Consider the following 26,782-nt stretch of genomic DNA (forward strand, 5'->3'; position numbering starts at 1 on the left):
CGGCACGTTAGAGACTTTACAGAGGGCTATCACGTTTCATAACAACATGCATATGTAGAGCAACCATCTTGTGGGTGGTCGGTCACCAGCTCCGAGGCACGGCGCGCCAGGATTTAGTAGGCGAGTGCCGAGCGTGGCATGAGACCCTGCACTTTGACTGAAATCCACAGAGATCCCTGAGATTCTTAGGCACTATTCGGGATGCACCAAAACACTTAATTGCTGCAAATTAAATAACCAGGGTTGAAGGGAACACATGCACAATGAAATGTAATTGTGTCACTGAAGCCAGCGTATTATAATTCTTACGGCCCCTCCTTTTTTTAACCTAAAGTGAAAGTTATCTGAATACATCTATTCACTGATTTTGAAAATTAAACTCTTCACATCTCTGTCATTCTCTAGTTTCTCAAAGAGATTTTGAAGTTGGGAGGTTACAGACCCTTGGCTGAGAAATGCTGTACGTTTACAAAACCTATTTAATGTAGGGGACCTGGGACTGCAAACCAGTCCCACAGCTCCCAAAACATGCTGTGACGGAGACGATGGGGAGGGCTCTGTCCCTTGGGAGCTGCCTTCTCATCACGGTGAGCCAGCAGGGCTGAAGGGGTCTGCACAATGCTCCCTATTCTCTGCAGGCCCAAGGCTGCCTACACCACAGCTTGCAAGGTCCTTCCTCCCAGGTATCATCTGCCCAGTAATAACACTGAGATGGCAGGAAGGGGTAGCCTAGGGTGCTGCAAGGAGGCAGGAGTCGGACAGCACTCGTCCCTCTGCTTGGTCACAGAGGGTGAGTGATTAGGCACACAGGTAAGCTTTGGTCAAGTGCTGCCACGATCCATCATTTCCTTTGTCAATTTGTGAACAGGACGATGAAGGCTGAGGGTAATATGTCCACATGTTTGTACCTGCAATCTCACCTTTAACATCATTTCCTGTTTTCACATATGTGGTTTCTATCCCATGTGATTCTTGGCTTCTAGGGGAAAACGGCCATACATGCATGGGTGTGAGTGTGCATTTGTGTGTCTGTGTGTGCATCTCCATTAACTTTAACTTCCCCCTACACACACTCAGATATTTTAAAACTCCATATGATGCAGGGGAAGAAGATGACAAACCAGTGGATGAGTTCTCACAAATCAAGGGCCACACAGTTCTGTGTACCAAGTTTCAGAGCAGACTTTAGAATTTAAACAAACAAACCTGGCACGAAGCAATAATTGTGATCTATGAACAGAGGTAACTTTCTAAAAGCATTTATAAAGAAGTTTTGTTTAAGTAATCAAAGACCAGATACCTGCTTTGGGCCAGTACAATGAAATAAGGAAAGTACTATGAACACTCCTAACTTCAAGGGGGGCGTTTCTTAACTGAAATAGGTGTACCCTTTTCTTATAGGACACAGTGTACTTGTTTTCCCAGATGAATAGGCCAATAATTTCATAAAGCAAATATCAGTGATTTGTTCACTGTAACAAAGCAAAGCTGTCATAGAACTAACACATAAGCTTTTCTCACTGTGAGCCAGTTTGACCTCTGTGGGGATACACATTTTACAAAAACACAAAGAAAAATTTTAAATTAATGTGCAGTTATAAATAAGATGTTGTATGATATATTAGAGATAATACCTGATTAATAAATGAGCTATATCATTTTTTGTACATTCTTTTTCTTACGTTTTTCATTTAAAAGCTTCACTTAAGTTTTCTCTTTGAAAAGGAGTCTTTGAGTATTGACCAGTTTTGTTCTGAACTTCTTTAGGGAAAAAAGTATTTATTGGAATAAAAAATTTTCTTTGAGATGCATGTTATTTGGTTTATGACATAAACCTCAATAATGATGGTATCACTTTAATGTCATCCATCCCAGCTAACAGAACTATCCAGAAAGGAACAAAGAGGTCATGGAAAGTAAATCACTTCATTCAGCCATAGTTCTTTCCTCTTCTTGATTTACTTCTTCTGATCATCACTCTATCCTCAAACAAACTCGTGGCAATCTAAAGCATAAACTGTTTACTCCTCAGCTCAAAGACTAAAAAGAGAGATGGAGAAGTATGGACTTTGTTGTGGCTATTTGCTCATACACAACTGGACAAGTATTGGAATGGTCTCTAGTACCCTTTTTCTTCATATTTTTTAAATAACTAACAAAGAGAGCAGAAATCCAAGAATCAGGAATCCTGGGCTAAAAATCACAGGTTTGCCCCAAACCCACGGCTGACCCTAAAGGCAAGCCATTTTAGCTTCTAGGGGGTTAAAACATCTACATCTCTGTAATCAGGAAAGCTATATCAACTTGTTCAGTAAAAAGTTTGAAATCCTTGGGGCGCCTGGGTGGCACAGCGGTTAAGCGTCTGCCTTCGGCTCAGGGCGTGATCCCGGCGTTATGGGATCGAGCCCCACATCAGGCTCCTCCGCTATGAGCCTGCTTCCTCCTCTCCCACTCCCCCTGTTTATGTTCCCTCTCTTGCTGGCTGTCTCTATCTCTGTCGAATAAATAAATAAATAAAATCTTAAAAAAAAAAAGTTTGAAATCCTTGGAAAAGAAGATGCTATGTAAATGGAAGAATGACAAGATTCACCTGAAACCTTAGTATATTAGTCATACCGATAAAGTTCTAAATGTTTGTCTTGCTGTCCCTAAGAATAAAAAGAACACACCATGAGACTTGATGAAGTTCCTTTTAAACAAAGAGTTTTGGGTTTTTGTAACTAGTGAAGTTTGGAAGTCTTCAAAATTGAGTGGAATAAATCATACAGAAAGATGCAGCTAAACTGTTCTCCAAAATTAAATAGATTCTTAGTCTGAAGTTAAAGCACTTAATTAAATTTAGTCCAGAATTCCACTTGACAACTAAGATTCTGACTACCTCTGAATCACCTGTCTAAAACAACAGTCACAATGAATCTGTCTAGTCTAACTCAAACACCCAAAGAAATATACATACCCTGTTCTTAGTGGTTAGTCCTATGTCAACGACCACATGCTTTCTAGGGTCCTTTACTTTAAAAATTCTGGGATTCTCTGGATTGCAAAAGAATCTTGCTCTAAGGCTTAAGCTACTTTAAGCTGGTACCCCTTGAATCAAACTGATTCTTCTCCCCAAGGGTAATCTGTATTCCAGAGAGTTGCAGAGATCTACTTGCGCATGGTGCTGGCTGTAGCCCTCCAATGAAAACTCTAACTCTGGGAAAGAAAAACTGGGAAGAAAGTCTTCTGTCCGCTCCTTTGAGTGTGTAGGGACTGCTGGGCTGTGGTCCCCATCCATTACAAGTGGGACAAGGGGAGGGCCATTGACGTCAAGGCACATATCACGACGGAGAAAAATGACAAACTGCTTATCCAAAACATGGCATCATACAAGCAACCACAGATGAATCCATTTTCTCATAGATGCCCTTCTCCAGGATTCTATAACTACATGTACGAATGCTGGTTTTAAAATAGGCAACGCTGTACATAAAGAAAGCAAATTTGAAATCTACATATATACAGAATTTCACTGCAGTGCTTACTATAGTAGGATCTGGTTTGAAATGTGAGTTGGAAGGTGGCTAATTCGAGTTGAGATTTTCTGTAAAGTGTAAAATACATTGTTACATAGGTTGTAAAAACTTAGTAACTGACAAAAAATAAAGAATATAAAATGTCTTCACAATATTTTGTATTTTTTACACATTTAAATAACATTTTGGGTATATAAATTTGGTTAAATAAAATATGATATTAAAATTAATTTCACCTGGTTCATTTTACTTTTTTAAAATGTCCCTACTAGGAAATTTAAAATTATATAAAAATAAATGGCTTGTTTGTGTGGCTTAAATATTCCTATTGGATAATGATGTTCTATAGAATCTTTTAGCCTGATATGGAAAAAGAAATAAATCTTGGCTTAAATTACTCCAGAATAAGTGATGAAAATTGGAGGGCGGGGAGGAAGATGGCATCGGGCTGTATAAATGATTTGTTTCACTTTGAATTTTACAGTGTCAAAACATGAAAGCATAGTCTACATCACTGAAAACAAAACATGTTTTATACTAGATGGTAAATAAGCCTTTTATGGAAAAAGTGTTTATTAAACTAGAATCATATTCCTAGATTATGACTCTGACGCCACATAGGACTCTAGCTGCCTCACTTTGAAGAGGAGGAAGATACAGGCTCATAAAGTGATTTGCTTGAAGCCCCACAGCCATGGGGCAGCAAGCAGCACAGCCTGAGGACCTGAAGCAGAGCGGGTGACATGCTCTTCACCACAGCACGCGGCCTTTCTGTGTCAGGCCATACAATCAACTGTCTTCACCACAGAACGTTCTCAAGATGAGAAAACAGTAGGCATAAACAAGCAAGATTCCAGGATCCATTTGGAGAGAAGTTACACAAACATACATTTAATTCTAATAAAACCAGCTCATGAGGTTAATGCCCTCTAGGAATCGTATAATAGGAGTATTTCCCTGGGTGAGTATTAAAAATTGCTACTGAAAAGTTGGTTTTGTGCTTTTAAGAAAAATCACTGATAACTTGGGAGAAAAGGCATTTAACTTGATCACAAAAAGTTCACTGCATTAACCATTACTTAGAATTGTTCTACAACATTTGTGACTGTTGTAATGATTTCTGCATGAAGATGATCTGGCTTATTTATTCATTCTAGTAACTGAAATACCTCTTTCAAGGTGGTCTGATGTGGGATAGGTTCCCATAGTCTGGACTCTGCAGGCAAGCATACAGTGAGGATCTAGTTCATTTCTAACGTAAAGAAAACATCAATACATACCATATATTTGATCTGAGTAATAGACAGGGCCATCCAAGAGTAATGTTTCTAAAAGTAATAAGCTCTCTCTACTTACTGATTCGAGTAACCAGAGCTAGGGAAACTGTCTCCAGGGACATGCTAATGTCTCCCAAAGAAGGCCAGTCAGAAAGTTCAGCTGTTCTATCTTTGGACCATTAATACTGGATGTTGAGTCAGGCTACATCCCAAAACACCTACAACTGAAAAGTAATTCTTCTCAAATGAAAACTGGCATATTAAGTGTACCCTCTGGGTTTGGGGAATGTTTCCCATCCCAAAATAAATTTTTAAGCACAAAGAGACAGTTAGAAATGGTCACTCCGCTGATAACTATGTTTTATTCAGTAATCTGTGAAATAAGGGAAAAATGGCAAAAAAAGAGAAAAAAAACCCAAAGCAGACTTTTATATTTTAATTTCCTTGTCCCTCTTCTTTCTTCCATTAAAAAAAAGTATGGAGTTTGTCAAAAGAATGAACAGAAATCATGAGAGTATGATAGGTCTTCCATGTCGCATTGGCTCATTTTCAAGGGAAAAGAATTATAGCAGAGAAAGGATGTTGCCACATGTATACAATAATAGCATTAACCATTCTGACTTGCAACATAAATTGAACCATTAAAGGATTTAAGTGTTCCTCATTAACTTTTATTAGCCTCAATTTTTAACTTTGCTCTTCCTCTTATAATTAAAAAATGAGCATTCCCTTCAACTTTGTACACCTTCAAGCAGCATTCAGGATAAGCAAGGTCTTGGAGGGGCAAAGACTAACATAGGCAGAAAAACACCACAATAGCTGAATCCTCTAGTGCAGAGTATCTTTCAATGTCTCCCACCATAAAAAATATTAAGTCTGAGCTCACAGTTTTTAAACTTCATGAAAGAATCAGAGATTACACAGTCCTATACTTTCAGCATTTATCATCCCTAATCACCAAAAAGAAGTGACCTCATTAAGTAATTTTGGAAAGGGCTTTTTTTTTTTTTTTTTTTTCCAGTCTTTCCTATGTGTAGGTGTTAGGTCAAGCACTTTAATTTTTATTTTCTTATGTAGTAAAATTTGTCCCTAAATGTAATGCCTACTGCTTGATGAACATGATACTTATTTTTTAAAAAGAGAGAAAGAGAGAGGAAAAAAAAAATACCATGAGGGTCTTCCTCTCTCCATAGCTTATACATCTGAGTTCCATGTAACACTGATGGATGGATGGATGGATGGATGGATGGATGAATGGAAGGATGGAAGGAAGGAAGGAAGGAAGGAAAGAAGGAGGGTAGGCAGACAGTCACATATACAAATAAAAACCTTTTGATTCCACGTTATATTAAGAAGCATTTCAGAAAAGAGAAAATAAGGGCATATATGGTGAGAAATTTTTCAAAATTTGTGGAATGTTACAACATAAAAATAGAGTTTCACCTCCTTATACACATACCTCTGTGGGGATATATCCAATTCCCAGATGATCTCTGAGTGCACTAAAAGGCCAAAGCAGCATTACAAATCACCTGTCAACAGCAGATTTACCTTCCTTTCAGTCACACAAAATAGAGAGTAGAGAGAATCCTTCAGTCACAAAATTGGCTTGCTGTTATTGTTAATTGGATCCTTTAATTATTTGATCCTTTAAGAAAAATAGCCTACTATATGAAAACACACACACAAATATTATTTAGCTATAAAAAAAGAAGGAAATCTTGCCATCTGTGATGACATGAATAGACCTTGAGGGCGCTATGCTAAGTGAAATAAGTCAGAAAGAGAAAGACAAATACTGTATGATCTCACTTACATGTGGAATCTAAACAAAAAAACAAAAACAAAAAACCTGAGCTCATAGATATAGAGAACAGATTGGTGGTTGCCAGAGGCAGGGGTTGGCAGCCAGTAAAATGGGTGAAGGTGGTCAAAAGGTTCCATTATAACTTACTTACAAGTAAGTCATGGGATGTAATGTATGGCATGGTGATTATCGTTTTAACACTATATTGAATATTTCGAAGTCGCTAAGAGAGTACATCTTAAAAGATCCACCAAAAGAAAAAAAATTTTGTAACTATATATGATAATGGATGTTAACTAAACTAGACTCACTGTCATGATCAATTTGCAATATATACAAATACTGAAAAATTATGCTGTATACCTGACACTAATATACAGTCGACCCTTGAACAATGCAGGGGGGGTTAGGGGTACTGACACCTCTGCACAAAGATTCATGTATAACTTTTGACTCCCCCAGAACTTAAGTACTGACAGCTTACTGTTAGAAGCCTTACTGATAACATACACAGTCTATTAACGCATATTTTGTCTATGTATTATATATTGTATTCTTAACAATCAAGTAAGCGAGAGACAAGAAAATGTTATTTAAAAAATCATAAAGAAAATACATTTAGAGTGCTGTACTGTATTTATTTAAAAAAAAATCTGTAAAAGTGGATCCACACAGTTCCAACGGATGTTGTTTCAGGGTCAGCGGTAATGTTACATGTCAATTATATCTCAATTTAAGAAAAAAAAAAAACTAGTTACTGTTAACTGACTCTTTAAGAAAGCTTGCATAATGTAAGCATGTCTCAATTATATTTTCAGTCACCTCAGCTTGCTGGCATGCAAATTTGGTAGCCCATTATCGAAAAGACATTTTAGAAGCATTTTCTTCCTCAAAGAATACAATGGGATAATTCTTTTTAAAAGACTACATTTTAGTCACAGAAAAAAAATAATGCTATGTCAAAATGACAATAATATGCATTTTTTTTTCCACCTTGGAAACTTAAGACTTGAAAGAAGCCTATAGTGTAACTTTTCCATCACTCCTGTTGAATTCTAAGACCACCAGTGTAACAGCACCACTCGGAAAACCACAGGGCTGGCCTTGTTAGAATACACATAGAGTTTCTGAGGAACAGGAAACGAAGCCAGATGGTTCTGCTGAGGGAAGCACTTTTTTTTTTCTTTATAAAACCAAAAAAGCACTAATAGGTCAAACTCAAAAATGCAGATATGGTCAAACGGAAAGCTAACAGGGAGATTTATGTAAATAAGACAAGCACAGTTTTGCATTATGTTCCCATCCATAGCAGTAAATGGACACTGGGGGTGGAGGGAGGAAGGAAAACACAAGAGATCTATACCATAGATCTGAATGGTTTTCTTGATGGGGAGAAAAGCTACCAGCAATCCTTAAGCAGGCACTGCTGCAAGCTTTTGGAAGCCGATAGCATATGATTTGTGTTAGACCGAGCACCTATGAATTATCACAAAAACGATTTAAAAAATTAAACCTTTAAATACAGAGTCTAAAGTAACTACAGTCTACGCTCTGGCTTCTTGAACATCCTATTTAATGTGGTTGTTCACAATCACGTGAAGTTCAACTGTGGTCCAGCAGTCAACACAGGCTTCTGGGGTGAGGTGGGGAGAAGGGTCTGGTGCTTCGGGTCCCCTTCTGTCCCTCACTCACCATGGCCAGTGCAGAAGCATATCATTTGCAAATGCACACTTGGACACAGGTAGGTTCTCCTGTAGCACCCAGTCTCTTGTCTTCTTTGACCAGAAAGAGAGGCTGAGAGATGAAAAGCACGGCATCATGATCTCCCTTACCAAGCACGGTGGCCACGGGCCACGGCTCTGGCTAACAGAATGCTAGAGCTGGGCACCCAGAGATTTGCAGCCTTCTCTTCCTTGACACAGGCCTTAGGGGATTTGCACAGGACAGCTGGGCCTGCTGCCACCCTGAAGTCATGAGAGAAGGAATGATCAGAGATTTGGCCCCGGCATCTATGAATTGTGCAACGGCTTACACCTGCTTCTGGACTTTTCATGGTGAGTAAAGTAACCCCTAGTAAGCTGTCACTTGTAACTGAGTGTAATCTCTAACTGATGCATGAACCACCCAGATGATGTCTCCACAGCTATGACAAAATGCACCCTGTAGCCCTTTCGTTGGTCATTGCTGCTAGACGAGGGCACAGGATCAGAAGATGTATGAAGTCGCTTCAGTTTTTAAATTAAATCAATCAATGAAGCTAATCTGGTTTTAGGTCTATTTCTTCTCAGGTATTCATTCACTCCATAAAAACACACTGAGCACATCCTATGTTTCAGGTGCTCTGAAGTGCACTGGGGGCTATAAAAGAAGGTCAGCAGGTGACCAGACATGGAGAGTTTTGTGTGTGAGAAGGCTGCCCAGCCAACTTGGGACAAGGGCTCTGGCAGCAGGGACTCAGAGGGCTCTGAATAAAGGGTGACAGGACTACAGGGAAAATGGCCAATCCTTGTGGTTAAGTGGCTGGGGAAGAGAGTAAATAAAAGGAGGCAGCTCAGAGTGGCCCCCAAAGTAGAGCAGAATTTTGAGAAGAAATGAGCAGACTGGCTAACCACCTCTCAAACATGCTACAAAGATGGAAGGTACGCTACACCTGAAGATCTTAAAATTCTCGCTGGTGTGATATCAGTAAGATATCAGCATGATATCACAAAAACTCACGCGATATCATACAAACTCATGTGATAACCATGGTTTTCATATAATCATGATGTTTTTGCTACTCTATTCTACACGGAAAACACAGCTGCAGGAAAAAGAGAGGAAGACCACTAGCCACCTATTCACAATATAATGCTGTTCACACAGCACCCAGGGCACACAAGTAGAAGAGGGAACACCAGCCGCAGTTCATCATGCTTTAAGAAAGCTTCCCATGAGCAAAGCCCGGTGGTTAGTACCCAAAACCCTAGGAGCCCTCTCAAAGATGTTCTGAAGTAAGAGTTTTGGTACTGTCTCCCCCCACCCACAAAGAGAAAGAGAGAGAGAGCACGTGTGAGATGGAGGCAGGGGTGGGAGGATGGAGAGGAAGGAACGGGAAGGAGGAGAAAAGGAGGGACGGGCACAGAGGGAAGGGGTGAGGGAAGGAGAGGGAGGGGAAGGGAGGGAATATCAGTGCACTGTGAGTTAGGAAAGATCCTACTGACATGCTTAACTAAGCCAACACAATTCCTTTGAGTCTCACTAGACTTCTAACATCCCGGAGCCCTATATCACGCGCAATTACACAAGCAAACCGGTAATTCATTAGGGATAATTTTAATAGATGACTCATTTGGCCCAGCCAGTCAATGATGCTTTGGTTTCCCAAAGGCTCTAGCAGATAGTTAACTACAATGAAGCTTTCAGCTGCCACTGACAAAAGGCAATGGAATTTAAACCACCTATGCCATTTCTCCAAACTTCTTCAGTTTTTTTGAAGATAAGGATCAAATGAAGTGATTTCTGTTAAACCTGTATTTCCTGTGCAGAGCTGATATCTTCTTCAAATTATATGACTGTACAACTATTAAGTTAATACTTACTGCAGAGGAAGTCTCCCATTTAGAATATATGACCTGGCCCTTTAACGTTTGGCTCTTCATATGTTTTAGAGCTTCTTTCTAACTCAATTTCGCTTATTTGTGCTCTTTGTTTCACAGAATGGGTAGAAGGCCAGTAGTAAAAATGCTAGTTCATTTGTAATTCCTAGTGAGGTAATACTTGTTAGATGGTCAACTTTTGAAGTTAGTGGAAAAAAAAATGGCCTTAAAATCTCACAAGAATGAGTCAATCTACCAAGAATCAACCCAGAAACTTTGTGCTGTTTTACCCTAAGGGGCTGCACTGAAGAGCCAGTGGGGCCAGGCTGGAACCCAGTGTTCAACACAAGGCCAGGGCATCTCTTGTCAAAGCCAGCTTTATATATGGAAAATGCAAATAACAATTCCTGCTCTCCTCATCACTGACTGAGATTTGTTGGGAGAATCAAATCCAAAGATGTAAATGATAAAGCACTACACAAATAAATGTAAGAGGATAACCTTCAGGGGGTTAAAAAAAAAAAAAAAAAAGTCTGGTGAAAGCTCTTTGTATTTTGTTTTCAAACCTGAAATTTAAGATCCAATGAAAATCAGCAAGTAATTCTTGACCTAAAGGAGATTCTATAAGAAAAAACATATGAAACCATGAAGCCTCTGGGATTCTGATCTTTGCAAGGAGAGAGAAGCCAGTGCCACACCCAGGATGAGTATTTGTATTGTGTGGACATGGTGACAGAATGGCCAAGAGGCAAGGGCCTCGGTCACCTTCCTGGAATGCAACCTGCCTCCTCCAGGCTCCACCCAGGCAACCCACACACATTGCCCCTGGGGCGGAAGTACACCACTCCACTTCATGAGTCAGAAGCTGGAGGATGGACCTGGGAACAGGGATCTGTGTGGCCAGAGGAGGAAATGAAATTACACACTCAAGAGAACCCAAAAAGATACTGTGGAATAGTTCTCTTTTCTGCTAGCTGCACGGTTTATGTGGGTTTTCTACAGCTGCTATCATAGAACTCCTTATAAGAATCCTTAACTTTTACACATATTTAAAAACAAAGTCCTATTATTAGAAAGTGACCTGCTCCGTGTATGTGTGCGTGTGTGTGCGTGTGTGTGTGTGTGTGTGTGTTTTGGGGTGGGGCGATATAGTGGACTGGGAGGTGGGACAGGAAGGGGGAAAGAATGGAAGAGTGAAAGTTTTCCAAAACAACAGAATCTGTGATGGAAATCCTGCTTTATCTAGAAGAATCCTCTATCAAATGAGAGCCTTGAAAACTGAGAAATATAGTGAGGACCACACAAGTAAAGAGGTTTCTGACTGAGCAGATGTCAGCGTTACCAGTCATGCTGAGGGGCACTTGATCTTGTAAGCTAATGCTACTTTTGTGATTATTATAATTCTGTTTGGTAAATCAGGACCAGTATATCATTCTTTCATTCTACTTTTTCCATCTGCTCATATACCCTTCTTTTACAAATAGGAATAGAGTCTAATGATAGTAGAATCTGCAGATAACTGAGAAACCTACCACAGCATGAGAACATATGGGCACGATTCAGTGTTCCTTTACGGTCTGCAGGCAACAAGAGAGAAACCTGCTTGAAAACATTACTTCCTGGAATCAAGCAAATTCATCACAATTAAAACCTAAATGTGGTAAGATCATATTCAGTAGGGACTATCTTCTGCTAAGTTTAGAAAATAATCTTTTAATAATGAGAGGAATAAAACACATTTCATATATATTCATTTTTATAAATTGTATAAAGAAACGGTCAACTAGAGAGTATTTATCGGGCATGTGCCGTTCTGTACCAAGCACGTTGGGAGGCACAATTACAATAATGAAGAACAATATCCAGTTCCTGCCTTCAAGGAGCTTCCTTGAAAGAGACTGATACTACACAACTAGCCACATCATATCCTATGTTTGTGGAGGAATGGTTTGATTCTCAGAGATCTCAGTCTACTTGGATCTTTAGGAAGTAATAAACAGTAATGAGTTAGACCCAATCACTCTCTTCATAACATGAGGAAAAAATAGCAGACGTGATCTCAAATATTTTACGTGACCTTGAGAGAAAGCTGGGGAAGCTATGCTAAGGAGTAATTTCATCTCTTTCTTTAGGAGCTGGACTAATAATTTCCATGGGAGACTCAAATCAACAACGTGAAGACAGTTTTGCAAGGGTTTCTCAATTGTGCCTTTAAGTAATACTGTTTTTATAAAACTATACTTGTAAATTAACCAGGCTTGGTGGAAGCTCCAGTCTATCTTTCCTAAAATGTAAAGGGATCTCAATGGTACCCCAAATTTGTCCATTTGGGCCATACTTAGCTTACATGTATGATACCTCCAGTTTCTGGAACAACTGTAAAAGCTACATGGGAAAACCCTTTGGAAATCTGAGCCCAAGAGGATGGTGGCTTCTGAATATTCCTGAACCACAATAAGGCACAGAGTAAAGGACACAAAGCAAAGTCAATCCCTGTTTTAAAGCTATTTAACTGGCAAGTCAAAGCGGCAGACATTTCATGCCTGCACAGCATCTATGCCCAGAAAGAGTTCAAATAGCTGTCTGCCTCTTGCTCTCACAATCGCTGCCCTGGGCGAACAAGCTGTGGGACAGATCGAGGGATCCATCACAGAGATTGCCCCTGAGTTCGGATCTAATTGTACCACAAGCCATCAGCTATCCCAGCTTTACTAAACTCAAAAGGTAGAAAAAGAAATAACTGATTTTTTCAAATGCAAATGATGCAACACTCACAGAGGGCATCAAAATTGTTTCCTTACCTAGAAAGAAAAGGTAAGGAGAATCTTTGAGACTTACTGCTATGATTCTATGGCATTAAATAAGCAGAGAATATATTTTCTAGCACGATACACAGAAGCAGAAAATAAAATGCATGTCTTTGCCTTACAGAACATTCTATTTGGAAGAGGTTTTTTGCTTTGTGGCTTTGGATATAAAGGCAAAATTAGCATGCTTGTATTAAAGGGTCCCCTAAGGGTAAGCCTGGGAACCTGGAGCCTGGGCTCCTGATAGCAGCAAGAGGCCCTTAAGTGGTCTGAGAAAGTCACAGAAAAGGACCACAGGCCCAGGCCCTGTGAGGACAAAACATGTAATTTCAGTAAATGATTTCCTGTGAAATCAGGTAAATAAGATAAAACCAAACAGTACTTTAGAATGAATGTAAAAATGAGGGTTTTGACTCTGTGTGTGTGTAGGGGTGTGTGTGTGTATGAGAGAGATAGTAATTTATGGGCTTTTCTGGGCACGGGACACACGAAAGTAGGAAATACTTGCAAATACTTTCTGTCCTTTCCAGAGAGCACTAATGTAAAAATGAAGCATTTAATATTAAGATATATACCTTTTGAGGTAAAATCATCACTAAATTTAGGTGATGTCATATTTTACAAGAGGTAATTACGTCTATATCACATGAACAGTCTTGTTATTAAAGTTAAATAGCCAGTTTTCATTTGCGGGCAGAGGCAGATGTGAAGTGGGCGGCACCAGGGAAAGGAGAGCCGACAGAGAGAAGCAAGAAGGACAGAGGCGAGCGGAGGAAGGGCCGCTCAGCCAGGATGAGGAACAGCACACAGGCACCGGGCAGGCCCCGCTGGGGGTGGAAGGAGAAAGCTCCCGAACCTCACGGTACAGTTCAGACATAAGTAAATGAGTGTGATAATGTGAGAGTAACAGGAGGTTTTTTATACTGTTTTCCTAGGACTATTCTCAGAACTAGAACCATGACTTTCTCAGGTACGAGCAGTCATTTCATGATCCACAGCGGTATGACGACACTTAGCATCAGTGGGAGTGAGTAAGGGTGGAGTACAAGCTTCTACCTTAATGTGGTTAATTGCTACCCATCAGGACTTCAATGGCGTTTACACAGTTTCATAATCCGTTTCCACAGGCACTGTATCTACTGAATTTGCAACTCCGCTCCATATTCATTTTCCTTCTTTCTCTCCACATAAACACATTTATACACATTTGCCAAGAACTACTTTTCCAACTTAATGTCAGATGCTCAATTTTAAATTTTTAAAATACAAAAATATGATCTAAAAATGCATCCTCCTCCTTGTTTCTTAACTATCTGTGGATGAAAACTTGATGAATAATCCATCCTAGAAATTCCCCTCGTGTAGTCTTCATTCACTGAGACAACAATTTAAACAGACCCTAGTGTTTCTGGGATCTGGGGGCTTGGCCACTCCTGTGATGTCATCCCTAATCACTCAAGACCTGGCCAGTGGAAATAAGGCAACTATGACCCTCTGCATTTCTGCTAAGTGAGGCCTTATCTAAAGAACAGATTCTGGCTCCACGAACACTTGAGAGAATTCAAACACAACAAGAAATCGAGCTATCCTCCTGAACAAAAAAAAAATTGAAACAAACAGTTCATTGACGTTGCAACAAGTAAGCTTTCCCTTAAATAAAATCTCAGAAAGTTTAAATGTCATCCTTTTCTTCCAGATTTGTGTGAATTAACACAGGATGCAAAATGCTAGCAGCAGCCTGCCAGATGAGGAAGAAGGGAAGGGAAAACACTGGTTAATTCTCCCCAGCTCTGTCAACTGTCTACTACCCCCCCTCCCCGCCCCCGAGGCTCCCTGGCTTTCCCCAGGTCTCTGTTATGAATGGAGAACTGAAAGCTGTACAGAAAGTTAAGTCATGTAGACAACAATGGACAGCTAGGGAAGGACACCTAACTACTCATTTTCCCCAAACGTATCCTCTCTGAGTCTTTGCCTAATATAGTCAATATAATGGGTTCAGCAAGACCTGATCGCTGCCTCAGCCACACGCTCTCCTCCAGATACTTCTCTTCCCTTGGACTATAAATGGCATAAAGGGAAAAGGGAGAGAAGCTCAATGTCTTGTCTCTCTGGGAAATGGAAAGTTAGCCAGACCCCACTGCTTATGTCGCTGTTCCCCTCACATCAATGTGAATTAGTGGTTTGACAATGGCTGAGGTATCAGGCCTGGGTTAGGGTTCAGGCTTCATTCACCTCTGCTGGCCACGGCTTTGGGCAAATCATCCCCTGAACTCTCCAACCCTCAGTTCCTTCATCCTAAAGGACTGTTGTATGTATCATATAAGATAACGGATATAAAGTCCTCAGTAAAGTTTTTGGCACATAATGAGTGCCCAACATTTGGCAGTTTTTATTATTTTTTCCCTAAAACTAGCTTTTTAAAAAGTAATCTATGATCCCTGACAAAAAAGAAGGAGAAGGAGGAGGGGGAAGAAAGGAAAGAAAGAAGAAAGAAGGGAGGGAGGGCGGGAGAAAAGAAAGAGGTATGTGTGAGAGACCACTATATTAAAATTCAGATGAATCTCAAAACTCCTCCCCTAATAATTTGAACATCCCTGGTTTGCCTTTGGGCCAGGAGAACTCTTCAGGAGCACCTGTATGGTCAATTGTTGGCAGTAAAACCTCATGATATTTTTTAAATGGCTTTTTGCTGAGTCTTGGAAAAAGCTCAGACTTAGGTCTCTTGATTATCCATGTATCCCAAGAGCAAGGACCCTCTTATGAGTGGTAAAAACTTAAAGATACTCTCAGTCCAGCCCTTGTCAATTAGCTCACCTCTCAATACTTTCGTGCTATAGTTATGTTCTAGCTAGTTTTATCAAGGTGGGATCACACTGGGACCTTGTTAACCAAACCGTTACCATTAATTTTAAACATATGGTACCATTTTCCAGCTCTGCACTGCTAGATGTTAATATATATTTTTTATTAAAAGGGTGGCAAAGTTAAATAAGTTTGAGAAGCCTTTATTAATCTTAGCAGGCCACAGTGCATTCATATATCCTAAGTTTGGAGAAGTCAGTACTACAATAAAGAAATCTGCTTACCTTTGTGCAATTTAGCATCGTGCAGGCTTATTGGGCTTTAGACAAAGTTTAATAGACTGTAATGTGTAGCAACTAGAACCATGACCATGGTAGGTACTGAATAGAAGATATGTGGAAAGACCAATGCCCCCTAGAGAAGTTAGAGGTCCTCTCCTTCGCAGTTTTCAGGCACTACTGGTATAATGTTGACTACCTGAATTTGCTGGGATGTGGTATACAGCCGCCAGTGTGTTCTCATGAATATAAGGAGTTGCTTCAATGTATGTGGAGGGCCGCGGGCATGAAAACAGAGTGAGATGGTCATATAATTATGTAAGAAGATAAAAATATTTTAAAAGTTTGAATTGTCAACTGACTACATCCCATAAGAAGTGCAAATTCTTGATAACCTGTGTTGTGTAAACTATTTAGAGCTCTGACCCATCAGCACTACAGTAGTATTTAAAACAGTGATATTTTTCTCAAATTGCAACAATAATTGTTAGATGTTAATTATAGAATCTGGGTGGGGGGGTATATGACTGTTCATGGTAAAATTCATTCAACAATCTTATAAGTTTATAATAAAATATTGGAAAAGATGTAACTGCCTATAACTTCTTTATCCTGAAGTACAATGTAATTTAATACAGTTTTTATATTCTTCATTTCAAGCTGAAATACTGCTTACCCACCCATATTAAGTTTTAAATCATTTTGATCTAGGAAACAAGACTATAAATGGATGTTAATGAACCTGAATCAGCAACAGGAAATGGCTTTGTATAAATTGTTGCAAAACTGTTTACAAGACAGAGTTAGATTCTAATCATGAACGTACAGCACATTCATGCTAATTTTTTACAGGGTTGTTATTATGCCCTTTTCACAGATGGGTAAACTGAGATATAGCACCCTAAGCTGACACAGCTAGGATCCCTATGCTCTGTTTGTCAAACGCTCTCTACTCTTCATTGTGGAAGTTCATCCATAAGTAAAAAAGTATAAGTCACGTAATCTAAAGATTTACCAGTACAATATGTTTGTGTATAAATGAGAAAGATTATATAATTAAAACGTGTGTAAATAAAATGCTATTATGACTTGTTTGATCTGTACTTGCCAAGGCTTCTTTATTCTAAAGCTGATTATTGTGCCTGGATGCAGATATACCTTAAACAAACAATGCTTCTCTTTTTTCATTCTTATCCTTGTTGACTTTAATTTGGCAACATCTACTTTTAGTCAGAAGTCTGCGAAGTAACCACATTTTAATACATTTAGAAATGCAAGGGATGGTGACAGTTCTTAAAATGGAAATAACAAGCTACGAATTCTTACTTAGTAATGACACTTTTTTTAGAAATCAAGAAATTTAGACTTCTTTCAGGACTCATAAATGAGAACTATACAATGCTTCTTCTTACATCATCAACATGTGTTACCGTCTGAACCCCAGGGAAATCCTTCATAGCAAAACCTACTTGTATTGTGGAACAAATCAAGTCTTGAATGCCAATGAGAATGACTTAATTTTGTATGTCTGTTTCTCCATAAAATCTGAAAATTTTACATTCTTACTGAAAGGCCAGAACATTTTACTTTTGCATGGATGTTTTGGCTTCTTGGGCTCACAGTACTGACAACCATCCCGTCAAGGAATCTTCAAAACAGCATTTGGGGAGACCTTTTTGAAGTCTTTGAGCCAAAATGTATACAAAATGCATTTATTTTAAATGAAAACAAATGTGGCCCCTTTGTTTCCAAGTTTGAGCTACACCTAGGACCAATACTAGCCTCGGCATTTTGGGAGTGAGATGATCGCACAGTCCTTCTTTCAGCTCCACTGAGCTCACAAAAGACTTACTCATTACTTATGTATTTATTTAATAGTGTAGTGAGGTTTTTTCTGGCCTATTTTAAAAATGTCATTAATTTTTTTTCTGATTGAAAAAGTTTACATTCATTTCAAATATATGGAAAATAAAGAAATATAAAGAGGAAAATAAGCATAACCAGTAATAAGCATTATTAACATTTGGTATGCTGTTTCACTATCAAAATCTATTTCTGAGACTCCCCACCACTGAGCATGGAGCCTGATTCAGGGATCCGTCTCATGACCCTGAGACAATGACCTGAGCAGAAACCAAGAGTCGGATGCTCAACTGACTGAGCCACCCAGGCACCCCTATTTCTGAGTTCTAATAAAAACTAAATTTTTTACCCTGGCGCAAAAAAATAAAATTAAATAGAATGGAATTTGATCTATTTCATTCTGAATTTGGAGAGCAAGAGTTTGGAAAAGAAGGATACCTATATAGCTTTCTATTGCTCTAAGTATATGCAGATAGATAGCTAGAATGATATTTTTGAAAAAAATAACCATTTTTATAAAACTTGCCTCATATTTTTAAGTAGGTTGGGTCATATAGGTTAGACAAAACAGAATTTCAGCATCTATTGATGACATCTCCTTTCACCTACTTCTTAGAATTTCTGGGAGTGTGGCCTTACATATTTTTTAATATAATGTTCTTAAAATGTATCTAATGTCTACTGTCATAAAATAATGCCTCTTTGTAATGACAGCTTTGAAGAACATACTGAAATGATCTAAATGTTACACTGTTCAAAATTTAAAATTAGAGCTATTTTTTTGTCCATAATATAAATCAGTATTAGGTGTTCAAGTATACATTTTTAATTGTTATAAATAAAAAAAATAACACTGCCGAGACTTAACCTCTATGGTAGCAAGTAAATCACTTGTTTGCTTTCTTTCCTAAATGTTCAAGTTTCTTTTTGAATCGCATCAATGAACAAGGAAGCCAGATCCGGTTTCCCAGAGAGGAATCATTAAGGACAGAAATAGTTTCCTGAACACAGGAAATCTGTAAGCACCTAAACAAGGACAAGCGGACTCCAGGGAAAAAGACAATGTTACCAACATGCTCCTTCATGTCTGGCCACAGAAACCACCACAGATATTTAAAAGCATACAGATCAGGGAAAGGTGAAATATAACCATTTGCTTAAAGAAAAATCACACTACTTATACATGTAACATATCTAACCCAAACCAAAATTTAATGTGTATGTAAGTCCCAAGACTGAAAATTTGAATTTCCCTTTAACTATATCCAGTATTATGCAATAGTATCATTATTAGCAATTCTCTATTTAATGAACAAAATTCATTGGTATGCAAAGTCATACTTTGAGAAATGTGTAAGGTAATAACCAGAAACCAAAAGCTCCATAAGAATATTACTCTTAGAGTACCTTAGTAGCATAATGTAAATCTGAAAGTCTTGGATTATACAAATTGAAATTAAGTAATATTTCTTGAAGCTCTGAGAACTGCACATTTATACCTAAAAATTCTTCCACAGTTAGTTAGATACATATTAGGCAGGCAGGAGGGAGAAGGTGCAAAAAGCGAGAAGCAGAAAGAAGCTTTAGAAAGAAAAGAACACTACTCCAACATTTTTTCACCCATCGTCCAAATGAATGACCGACACCTACATTTTAAATAACAAAAAGAACAATTGTGAGAGGTTTCCACAATCAAGGAACACTCAGTGTAATTTATAAGTAAAGTTGAAAAGTGGAGCCTTAAACTGAAAGTAGTAAGAGTCTAAACATATCTGCATTAGCAAAATTTTATATGCTACCACTTTTTGCAGGTCATGCTTTTCCACTAGAGGCTGGCATTGAAAACACCAACTGATGCAGGTATTTTTAAGAACATAATGAGTCAGTTCCTACCTCTACATAGTCCTTGGCATGGCCCCAATCTCGTTTGGCATCCAGATTTCCCAAGCTGAAACATTCCAGTTGTCCAAGGTAAATCTTAGCCACTGACCGGCTAATTTTTCGAGTAACAAAATTAGCTCCTAAAAAGAGATAAAAAGGTGTATTATCAGTATAGCACATTTGACATTTAACAGTTTGGTGAACCAAACCCACTCTCAGCCTCTGGGCATTTCTTTCATTCTTATCCCCCTCCTTTAAAATAAGAATAAAAGAAAACGATCATTAACTGTCATTTAGATAAGTTAAGAAGCTCTAATTCTAAGTGTCACATCAGCTCTACTTTCATAACAAACATTTTTCTTTGGGGGACGTCTTAACATTCCTAATTTGCTGCTGCTATATGTGACCCAGGCATTAGGCCAAAGAAAAGCTATTGGAATGCCAGTTTTTAAACAGAAAATTCAAAAGGGTTGTATAAAGGGAAATGCCAGAATGGAAGACAGACATCTAAGACCACCCTGATTTTTTTAAAGAACATAAACAGCATATGTTCCTATTAATAAAGCTATTTTGGGGCTCATGGGGAAAGAGAGAGGAGAGTAACTTAGCTCACCGGGTATAACTAGTTAAAGGAAACAAACAAGAAATGCGTTTGGGTTGCCAATAAGTGGTGATCATTCTTCTTCAGAAATCTGCAGAGCTATCCAATTATAAATTATGACACAGTTTCAAGTCAAAAGTTTCTCTGTACTATAGTTACTGAAATGCCACCTTCCAAATTCACTTTAGTGTGCTATGTACAGAAATGGTCTCCTGAATTTTGCATAAATATTTTGAAACAATTGATGAAAGGGACCATATATTGAAGAAAGAAGTGAAATTGTTTTTTGTTCTTTGGTCTTTAATGAAAGCCTCTACTTTGGAAAAAGATTACAGAGAAGGATAAAATTAAAAGACACTTCTGAGATGATTTTACCCATGCCTCTGTTTCTAGGTAAGGTTATCACAAGCACCACCAGGTAATGCCAAATTCTCAAGGTAATAACACACATAAAGTCAATAATGGCTGCATACAGTTTAGATAGATTACTATCATAATTTATCACATTTCAATAACTTTAGCTTTGTTCTTTTGCAGATTAAGCAGGGAGGTGAGTTATGATGAAAGCTTTTGGCTTTTAGAGAAATTGGCACAGGGATAAGGGGAATTTTTTGAAAGAGGTTTACTAAATTTTGGCACGAACACAGCCCAGGGCAAGGGCAAACAGATACTAGATGACTTACTACAAAAGCTGGTATACACATCTATACCAGTGCCGTCATTAAAAAGGACAATGGGATTTCCATGGAAATCTAAAAGCTTTAGTTTCTCTTAGCAGCTATAGAGTATGCCATGCTTCTTCCATGGCAGTTTATAAAACACAGTGCTCCTTCAAAAAAGAACCTTTTGAAATGAAGGAATATTTAATAAGAGCAATCCTTCTCAATCTGCCACCCATTAGCAATCTTTTATTCTCTGTTGACTTGTAACAAATTTAAATTTATAATTAAATGTAGATTTCTTGATGTCTACCTTTCTATTTTAATAAGAGGACTATACTATCATTCCAAATATACTAGATAAATTAGCCATGCCATATAATTAGATGAAGTTCCCAACATAAAACAGTTCGGTTATTCTCTTTACTGGTAAGCAAATGTTTAGGGCTCCTATGGAAGTATGTGACCATGTTCAAACAATCTATCTAGGCCCTACCCTTACTGCTTAGTCTTTCAAACAGTATTAACTGAGCACCTGCCATGCACAGAGCACTGAGCTGGAAAACTTGGGAGTGAGGCAGCAGCCCCTACTTTCAAGTAGCACAGAGAGGGTAAGATAGACAAATAAATCAGGGCAGCCAGAAGTGAGATGACAGATTTGCAAGAACAGAAACAGTCAAGTCTGGTAACTCAGTGGCTGGATGCGGTCAGGAAACAGCCACCAGAGAAGCAGCCTGCATTGAGGTCAGGAAGGGTTTAATGAAGCTGTGAGACAGAGATGGTGCTTCGAGCACAAGCAAAAGCAGTGCAGGGGTTCTGAGCAGGCCTTTGTCTTTAAATCCTTATCACAAGCCTGCAATATCATGACCTCAACACCTCTGACAATGGCTCTCACTTTTAGCGTTGCGTTAAGTGCTACTCCATTGATCTATACATTTATCCTCATGAGAGCATCACACATTCTTGATTACTTTAGCTTTATGGTAAGTTTTAAAATCAGGAAGTGTGAGTTTTCTGACTTTGCTCTTTTTAAAGATTGTTTTAGCTATTCTCAGTCCCTCAAATTTCTGTATGATTTTTAGGTTGAGCTGGTTAATTTATGCAAAAAAAGCCAAGTGAGATTTTGATAGGGATTGTGTAGAATCTGTAGGACAATATGAAGAATACTATCATCTTAACCATATCCTGTCTTCCAATTTTTGAACACAGGATGTCTTTCCATTTACTTAAGTCTTTTGAAATTTCTTTCAGCAATGTTTTGAAGTTCCCAGAAAATAAGTTTTGTTTTTGTTTTGTTAAATTTGTTCCTAAGTTCTTTATTCTCTTTGATGTTATTGTAAATGGAATTGTTTTCCAAATTCCATTTTCAGATTAATTTCAAACATTATTGCTACCATTTGTTTCACTAATTAATTTTTGGAGAGGCTTAAAATTATTATTTTTAAAAGTTTGCTCTCTTCATTTTTATGCCTTATCACATAAGACTGAAGTTTTTAGGAGAGAACGAAATAAAATCATTAAATATTACAGTGAGACCTAGAGGTAACTTTGCCCAACCATCCCAAGTGTGCAGGTGGAGAGAGAGAGGCAGAGAGGCTCAGCAAAACTGCCCGACAGTCTGGACAAGTAGGCGAGCCTGATCCAAGCCTGTCTTGCTTGCTTTCCCATCTGTGCTGTTTTCACTAAGCCACAGTGCAACGAAGGAGCTATCCTTCCTCAGATTAAAGTGGTAGTGCATTATTAACACAACGATAAATGGACCTCTTGAAATTATTTTAAATGAATACTTGATTTCTAAGAGCCTTAAACTAGAAGACTTTAGCTAGGAAGAAGACCAAGAAATGAAAAGTTAGCCCAATGACCAAAGGCCAGCTCTGTTAGCTACTGGCTATAGTATTTTGCACCAATCAGTTAAAAGCTCTGAAGTTACAGTCTCTTCTGTAAACTACCAGTATAGTAATATTTGCCATGTCAAATCACAGCATATGTTAATGTAGATGAAACAACGCTGTAGAACAACTCAAAGCTGAGTCTCCAAGAAGTATTCAAATGAGGGGAAAGCTCCAGAGCACAGGTCTGGGTGGGTACTGAGGGTTCTGGGCTAAGAACATCACTGGCGTACCATCTCAGGACCTGGAAACAGGCTTCAGCTTTAATATCCAAGCCAAGGCAAAGGGCATGGCCTTGGAGGTAGAACACTGGAAGTAAGGTTATACACTACGTGAATTATTAATAATTCGCTTCCTTTTATAAGTGCCATTATCTTAAATAAGCATTTTAACTTTTCAGTTGCCTTACTATAAAATGGGATAATAAACCATACTAAGGACCTAATAAGATACTACAGTTCAAAGGCTGTAGAACACTCTATCATTGTAAAGTACTTCTACTAGTTACAAATGTTTATTGTCTTGAATATTCTTACTGGAATCAATCTTTTAAAATAGTAAGGCCTTTTTCTTTCACATTTGTCTTTAAGTGACCTTCTCCACAGTTAGCCCAAGTCTGGGAAAAGATTAGGAGATCTACTTCAAATAGTCAAAAAGAAAGTTAATATTCATCCCTATCATTCAAAATAGTTTTCTGTACCAAGATAGTTAAGTTTGAAAACAAGGTTTCATGGAAAAGTAATTTTCTAAATAATTTTAGGTTATCAAAAGCCAAGAGTGGTCACAACCCAAAGTTTCTCCCAGGTTCTGATGGGCAGGCATGTGGCCTGTGGTTCTTGTGGAAAGGACAAGAAGAAGTGGCAGGAGGGGTTCCCAGGCCACCCAGGGCAGTGGAGAAGGACATGAGCAGAGGTGGGAGAGGTGAGTCTTTGATGTTCCAACAGAGCTCCTTGGGATAACAAGTAAAGTATGTTGAAGAAATCATTGAGAAGAGGAGCCTTCCCCCTAGTTCATCCTGGAGAGTCTGGAGAAATCTCTTTAGGATGCCACTTGGGATCTGACCCGGAGCAGCAGCGTCATGATACACTGAGTGGGACACGAGCTCTCTTACTGGGCATGAGTGGTGCTGCGAGAGCCAACAGGCCTGCCCTGCAACCCTGAATGGGCTTGAGGTGGTAAGGGAGGATGCCCTGTAGTTGAGTCTTGGTGGTAAGACCATGTAGGCCATGGACTACATGTAGGATGAGGCAGTGGGTCTATAGTCCATAATGCCAAGGAGGGGTGGAGTGAGGCTAATCACCCTAGGAGCCTACCGGAAAGAGAAGTCCCTGAATTTGATCAGCAGCAGATACCAAAAAGAGCCAAGCCTGGAACTAGGACCACCTCCTTGGCTACTAGGCAAGAGACTAGCTTATACCAGCAACACTGCAGCTGAGATTAGCAGTGAGCAGAGTGTACCATGAGTCTGAGGATGCCAGCTGCCCTCTTGTCAACACCAAGTCAAATAAGCCACATCTGCGTCCCATATAACTAGATGTCACCTCAAAGAGAAACAAGGGAAGAAAATGACATGCCTAGAGAAACCGGCTTCAACACTGCATTACAGCAGATACTTAATTACATTTTTTAATTCAATTTAGCTTGGTTTTTATTTTTTTGTTTTTGTTTTGAGAAAAATATAAATTTAACTGTTAAGGACTATATGAATTTCCTGCGGCTGCCATAACAAATTAGTATAAACTAGGGGGCTTAAAACAACTGAAATTTACTCTCTCACAGTTCTGGAAACCACAAGTCTGAAATTCAACAGGGCCATGTTCCTTCTGGGAGGTCTAGAGAAGAGACCTTCCTTCGACTCTTTATGCATCTGATGGTTCCAGGCATTCTTGATTCTTATCTTATGGCTGCATCATGCCAATCTCTGCCTCCATCTTTACACCATCTTCTCTGTGTGTCTGTGTCTTCACCTCTTCTGTTTCTTATAAGGACACTTATCAGTAAATTTAAGGTCTACTCTGGTAATCCCTTCATCTCAAGATTCTTAACTTAATTACAGTTGTAAAGACCCTTTTTCCAAATAAGGTCATATTCACAAATTCCTAGAATTAGGAAGTAGGCATATCTTTTGTGGGCCACTCAATCTATGATAAGGGTTAGAATATTTGAGAAAATATGATAAAACATAAATCAAGCATTGTTACGCTATTTTAGTGTCATCTTAAGGTAATGATATATCTTTCATGAGCACAACAAATAGTCTCCAGTTGTAAAAGATTAATTTAAAGTGATAAAAGAAGTTTCCTTTCTATTTTAACTCTGTAAGTTTGCCTAAATTAATCTGAATCACTCCCTGGATCTCTTCTTTAGATAATACGCATGTATTTATGGTTTTGGACTAGAAATTCTGTGCATATACCTGTATTTTTTTTAAAAAAAGATTTATTTATTTGACAGAGAGAGACACAGTGAGAGAGGGAACACAAGCAGGGGGAGTGGGAGAGGGAGAGATAGGCTTCCCGCTGAGCGGGGAACCCGATGTGGGGCTCGATCCCAGTACCCTGGGATCATGCCCTGAGCTGAAGGCAGACGCTTAACTGACTGAGCCACGCAGGAGCCCCTGCATATACCTGTATTTACCATTTTCCCTTTTCATCATTCCTTCTTGAGTCTTCTGGCCTAATTTCTTTTCTTCTGAAAATGTATTCATTAGAAGTTCCTTTAATGTAGAGAAATTGACTCATTTTTGAAAGACAATTTTGCTAATTACACAACTGCAGGGTACAAACTGTTTTTCTTAGCATGCTGAAGGTATTGTTTCACTGTCTTCTGGTTTCTATTTTTTGCTACTGATAAGTGTGAGGCCATTCTGTTATTCCTTGGTAGGTCATCTTTCTTCCTCCCATTAGTTTAAAGATTCTCTTTTTGTCTTTGGTATCCTGGAGTTTCAATTCCACCTGTCCAGACATGGTTTTCTGCATGGTACACCCGGTGCTTCTGTATCCATGTCTCTTACAGCACATCTGGAAATCTCCCAGTAACCTTTTCCTCCAATATTGGCTCTTCTTCACTCTATTTTGTTTTGTTTTCTCTTACTATTTCCTTCTGGAAAGGAATGTTAGACCTTCTCATTTCACCTTCCAATGTCTTAATTTCTTTCTTCCTTTCTTTCTCTTTCCTTCCTTCTCCTTTTTTTTTTTTTTTAAATAATTTTCATTTCTTTGTCTTTCTCTGCAATGTTCTGGGTAACCTCCTTAGATCCATCTAATTTTCCTTCAGCACTCTAATATTTTTAAGTCAGCCATTTAATTCTTTATTTTTATAATTTTTTTTAATATCTAAAATTCTCTTTGGTTCTTTTTCAAATCTTCCTGGGCATTTTATATTCTGTTGCTGCTTATTTATTTTTTATCATTTATCATTTTATCTACTTAGAGATGTCTTACTAATTTTATATTCTAAATTTGATAATTCCAATATTTAAAGTTCTTGGGGGCTAATTTCTTATTTTTTCTGCTGACTTTAACTGATGGTAGTTTGTTTCCTTGTGCATTTGATGACCCTAAGAGTTCATATTTAGTCATCTTAATCTGCTGGAAACCAGAGGACATGTCTGAGAATGATTGTTTCCTCCTGAGAGGCCTGCATTTGTTTCTGATGGAAGCCAGGAGATACTAACCCCTGCAACCTTTCATCCCCTTCGACAGTCCCCATGTTAATACTGTTCTGCTCTTCCACTTTGTTACTAAGGCCAAAAACTGAGCCTTCTAATTAAAGAGGCTGGGCATTACATAAAGTTCTATCAAAATCACTGCATCAAGGGCATGT

The 26,782-nt window shown here is 38.6% G+C and overlaps 1 protein-coding gene across 2 annotated transcripts in view; it reads right to left on the minus strand.

Moving 5' to 3' along the window:
* The window catches only part of GMDS (GDP-mannose 4,6-dehydratase), a 596,567-nt gene that overhangs the window by 276,891 nt on the left and 292,894 nt on the right, over positions 1-26,782 (minus strand). For both annotated transcript variants that reach the window (XM_026511368.4, XM_057305018.1), the window contains one exon: positions 19,821-19,948. In XM_026511368.4, coding sequence (XP_026367153.1) covers positions 19,821-19,948 — 128 coding nt within the window. The remainder of the gene's footprint in view (positions 1-19,820; positions 19,949-26,782) is intronic.

Source organism: Ursus arctos, unplaced genomic scaffold (assembly GCF_023065955.2).
Source record: "Ursus arctos isolate Adak ecotype North America unplaced genomic scaffold, UrsArc2.0 scaffold_31, whole genome shotgun sequence".
Lineage (NCBI taxonomy): Eukaryota > Metazoa > Chordata > Mammalia > Carnivora > Ursidae > Ursus > Ursus arctos.